Genomic DNA, 4,955 nt, shown 5'->3' with positions numbered 1-4,955 from the left:
TCCTTGTACCCCACTACTACCCGCCCCGCCCCTACCCGCCCCCTATAAAAAGTAAATGACATTTTAAATTTTACACATTCATATATAAATTAAGATACAAACTTAAAATTCATAACTAAATTAAAATACAAACATAAGATTCATACAATGTCAAATAACTTAAAATTAAAAAAGAGTTCATACAATGTCAAATAACTAAATTAAAATACAAACATAAAGAAATTACATCATTAAAATATAAAAAAGTCTTCAATCCTTATTCTTGATCACTTTCCACATCTTCATCATCATTAAAGGTTTGAAGATCAAGATTCAAACCTAAAAATCAAAAGAGATAGCAATTAATATATTAATTACTATGATGTAAAAAGTTAACATAAATGAATATTAAGTAATATATCACCTTTATTCCCTAAAGCTGCCCACAACCAACTTTGGCCACACATCAAAGCTTCAATTATGCTTTCTTTGAGCTTTCTGCGATGAGGAGAGATTACACGACCACTTGTACTAAAAGCATATTCAGAAGCAACAGTGGATGCTGGAATGACATATATATCCTTGGCTATTTTTGCCAAAATTTTAAATTTCATTTGATTGTTCTTCCACCATTTCAAAACATTAAAGTTAGGATCATTTGGAGGATGAATTTCCTCCTCAAGATAATGATCAAACTCAACATTTACACATGAACCCCTTGTCATTTTTCTTCTTTTAAGATACACTATATAATCATCACCCCCAAATATGCTTGTATTTCTACTTTCATCAACTTCTTTTGTACCAACATGTGACACATCAGAACTCATTTTTTGATTATATTCATTAACCAACTCATTACACAACTGATGAATTCTGTCAACTTGCTTGAAACATTCTATTGGATCTGGATACATTTTTTCAAATTGAAACTCAACCCCAACCATCTTGTACCTAGGATCTAAAACAGTAGCAACACCCATAATGCCATGAATTTCATCCCAATACTTCTCAAATTTCTTCTTCATGCTAGATGCCATATTAGCAATTAAAGAATTACTATAAAGTTACCATTCATCTAATGAGACTTTTATTTTACAAATCAAAGTAAAGTAAAGATTGGCCATCGGAAATTTAGAACCAGAAAACAGCTGAGTAACATCATAAAACAACTTCAATCTATTACATATTTCCTTAGCAAGTTCCTACTCCTCATTACTTGGTACAGTTTTATATTGAGGTTCTTTCTTCCTTAACCTAGGAAAGACAACTCTATATAACAATGCAGTTTCTAATATCAAATAAGTTGAGTTCCACCTAGTCGGACAATCAAGAACCAATTTCTTAGTAAATGGAATTGCTGTTTTAGCACACCAACTCACAAAAGTTTTGTTCCTTTTCTGCGTTGCAGTCCAATACAATACACTACTATGAATCTTTTCAATACTTTCCTTCACTATACTCAAACCATCCTTCACAATCAAATTTAATATATGATCACAACAACGCATATGCAATAATTTATCCCCCCAACATCAAGAATGAAGAATCTAGACACCCCAACAGTTCATCTATCATAGCATCATTAGTGGAACAATTATCCAATGTAACAGTAGACAGTTTTCTATCAACATTCCATTCTAACAATATTTTCATCAATGTTTGAGTAAGAACTTCACTTGTATGGGGACAAAGAACATAACAAAACCTGAAAAATAAAACAAACATGCATGCATTTTAGATTAACGAAGCTCAACATACAAAGACAACACAATGTATAAAAGTTTACGAAGTTTTTGAAGTACCTCAATAGGCACATTTGCAACTTCCACAAACTATCGATATAGTGAGCTGTGACAACCATGTAACCTTTTTCTTGATTGAAAGTCCACATGTCGCTAGTTATCGCAACTCTACTATCATTTTCATCTAGTTGAAAAGTTAACTTCAGCTTCTCATCCCCAAACATCTTCAAGATGTCTTTCCTAACTGTATTGCGACTAGGCATTTTAAATGTTAGTTGCATTGATGCAAACGCTCGCCTCAGTCCATGGTGATCCACACAACTCAAATGATACTCATGCAGGACAATCATTTCGGCGACACACTTTCTTATCTTTGAAAGGTCAAACACAAAGCCATCTTCATTTACTTTTTGCACTTGTGCTTGTTTTGCTAGAGATTCAACAATTGATGATTGCCTTTAGTTCACCACTTTTATTCTCTTACAATATCGTTCCACATGGTTTCTCAGTGGCTTGGTACCATTCTTCGGATTTGCATTAAGCACACTCTTGCAAAATTTGTATTTTGCCTTCCGATCACCTTCAACTTTTAAACGATCAAAATACTCCCAATAAGCACTCTTAACATTAGCCTTATTGTCACCTTCAACAGGAGTTGATCCTTCTGGATTTGAGGCATTATTATCCATTGCTTGTGGAGTTTTTAAAGTTGGATTAATATTACTCTCAACTTCAATTTCATTATCGGTAGGAGCAACATTATTGCTTTGTGTATCTTCTCTAGCATTGCTAGCCATAAAATTACCTTAACAAACCTACATTGAAAACACAAAGCATATAAACTAGAGATATATAAGTGTGGATGATGAATCATAACAATAAAGTAACAAATTTTTGTCCACAATTAAATAAACCACAAACTTTCAATCACAACAAGAGGAAACAATTAAAAAAACACAAAACAAAATTTAAAAATTGGCAAACTGTCATAGGTGTGGATTAAATTATCATAACTCTTGACATGATAGGTTAATATGAACATTCCAGTGCTATATAGGTATCTAGTCATTAATCATATTCACATCACTAAAACATTAAAAATCTGAATCCCTTTGAATCATTTCACTTATGGTTTTTCATTTATCAACCAAATAATTCATCACAAATATCCAAAAATAATTACAGCTGCTGAATCTTTTTAAGTTCTAGAGCATGTAAAAGGTGCCAAAGGGAAACCTATAATTCCTTCATAGCAACTTTATAATGGAAACAAAGAATGTTGTTCAGATTGGTGAGAACAGTATTAAATTGGTGAGAATGTTTAAGAATAGCATAAAACTACTAGGAAAATATAAAAGATATTTGGAGAAAACCGAAAGATATGAAATATATTATTATGTTCAATAATTTAATAAATAAATAACCCTCAGATTGGTACATGGATGCTCCTGAACAAAACTATTATTAATTACAAACTTAGGAATACATTGATTGAATGAAACCATAAGCATCACCAACGTATTCTTAAGCATTACCAAACTATTAATTGAATGTTGAAATTAGCTTAAAACAGGCTGGTTATGTTACATATACAGACATGATGAAACTAATATGGCGATTATTATGATTATTGGCTCACTAAATGCGATATGAACAATCACAAAATCTGAACAATTGCAAATTGATCAAGCACTCAAGGTTTAGACTTTCCGAATCTCAAGAATGACCGCCAATAATTCTAGCCTATACCACGAAGACTCTGATCTCACGATCAGGAGGCTAAGAGATACACATTCAAGCTTGTTTGCATGTAGAACGGAAGTGTTTATCAGGCTCGCGTTCATAAGTGAGAATGATGATGAGCATCACAGAATCATCACATTCATCATGTTCTTGTGTGCAAATGAATATCTTAGAGAAGAAATAGGCTTGAATTGAATAGAAAAACCATAGTACTTTGCATTAATTCATGAGGAACAGCAGAGCTCCACACCTTAATCTATGGTGTGTAGAAACTCTATCGTTGAAAATACATAAGTGATAATAGTCCAGGCATGGCCGAATGGCCAGCCTCCCAAAGGTCTAAGATAGCGTAAAACTGATCAAAGATCAGATCTAAATAAAATAGTAAAAAGTCCTATTTATACCAAGCTAGTTACTAGGGTTTACAGAAATGGGTAAATGATGCAGAAATCTACTTCCGGGGCCTACTTGGTGTGTTCTTGGGCTGAGCATTGAAGTTTTCACATGTAGAGGTCTTCCTTGGAGTTAAACGCCAGTTTGTAACCTATTTCTGGCGTTTAACTCTGCTTTGCAACCTGTTTATGGCGTTTAACTCCAGAATAGGGCAGAGAGCTGGCGTTGAACGCCAGTTTGCATCGTCTAAACTCGGACAAAGTATAGACTATTATATATTGCTGGAAAGCCCTGGATGTCTACTTTCCAACGCAATTGAGAGCGTGCCATTTGGACAACTTCATAGAAGTAGTCTTCATGGACCTTTGAGATGAATCTCTCCATCTTCCATGACTCAGAGATAGAAGCAATTACCTTTCCTTTCCTCTTTCTTGAGGTTTCTCTGGCCTTAGGTGCCATTAATGGTTATGGAAAAATAAAAAGCAATGCTTTTACCACACCAAACTTAAAATGTTTGCTCGTCCCTGAGCAAAAGAAGAAAGAAAGAAGGAGAAGAAGAAGAAAAATGGAGGAGAGGGAGAGAGGTGTGTATTCGGCCAAGGGGAAGAAGAAAGGGTTGTGTAGTGTGAAAATGAAGAGGGATGGAGGGCTTTATATAGGGAAGGGAGGGGGGTAAGGTTCGGCCATAAGGGTGGGTTTTGGGTGGGAAATAAAGTGAAACTCCTTATTGGTCACTGAACATCCCAGGAGGTTTTCCTCACTAGGATTCACGTCCTCCTCATCCTCTCTGGTTTCGGCCACACCAAGGATGGTAATGGCTTTGCACTCTCTTTTTGGATTCTCTTCTGTATTGCTTGGGAGAGTACTAGGAGGAGTTTCAGTGACTCTTTTACTCAGCTGGCCCACTGATAAACCACTATTTTATGGTTTATCTTGTACTCAATTGAGTGGTTTTTATTAACTCTTTACCCACTTATTCATACTATTTACATGGTTTTATATTTCCTTCCTAATTATGTGCTTTGATTGAAAACATGCTTCTTTGATCTTATATTTGCTTATTATTAATCCTCTCTTATTACCATTAGACATTAG

At 34.5% G+C, this 4,955-nt stretch overlaps 1 protein-coding gene across 1 annotated transcript; it reads right to left on the bottom strand.

The window, feature by feature from the left end:
- LOC110269678 (zinc finger BED domain-containing protein DAYSLEEPER-like) lies at nt 156-904 on the bottom strand. Its single transcript, XM_021117569.1, has 2 exons — nt 404-904; nt 156-318 (listed from the first exon to the last, which is right to left on the bottom strand). The coding sequence occupies exons 1-2, from the start codon at nt 894-896 to the stop codon at nt 257-259; spliced, it is 555 nt and encodes a 184-aa protein (XP_020973228.1). The 5' UTR covers nt 897-904; the 3' UTR covers nt 156-256.

This window comes from Arachis ipaensis, chromosome B03 (assembly GCF_000816755.2).
Source record: "Arachis ipaensis cultivar K30076 chromosome B03, Araip1.1, whole genome shotgun sequence".
Taxonomy (NCBI): Eukaryota; Viridiplantae; Streptophyta; class Magnoliopsida; order Fabales; family Fabaceae; genus Arachis; species Arachis ipaensis.
This window is presented reverse-complemented; position numbering and strand designations above follow the sequence as displayed.

What these genes read in the sequence shown, in the direction of transcription:
- LOC110269678 (XM_021117569.1), bottom strand. Translation starts at nt 896, where the DNA reads ATGTATCCAGATCCAATAGAATGTTTCAAGCAAGTTGACAGAATTCAT. An exon ending in GGCAGCTTTAGGGAATAAAG is followed by an intron (nt 319 to 403) that starts GTGATATATTAC and finishes TTTGATTTTTAG; the next exon opens with GTTTGAATCTTGATCTTCAA.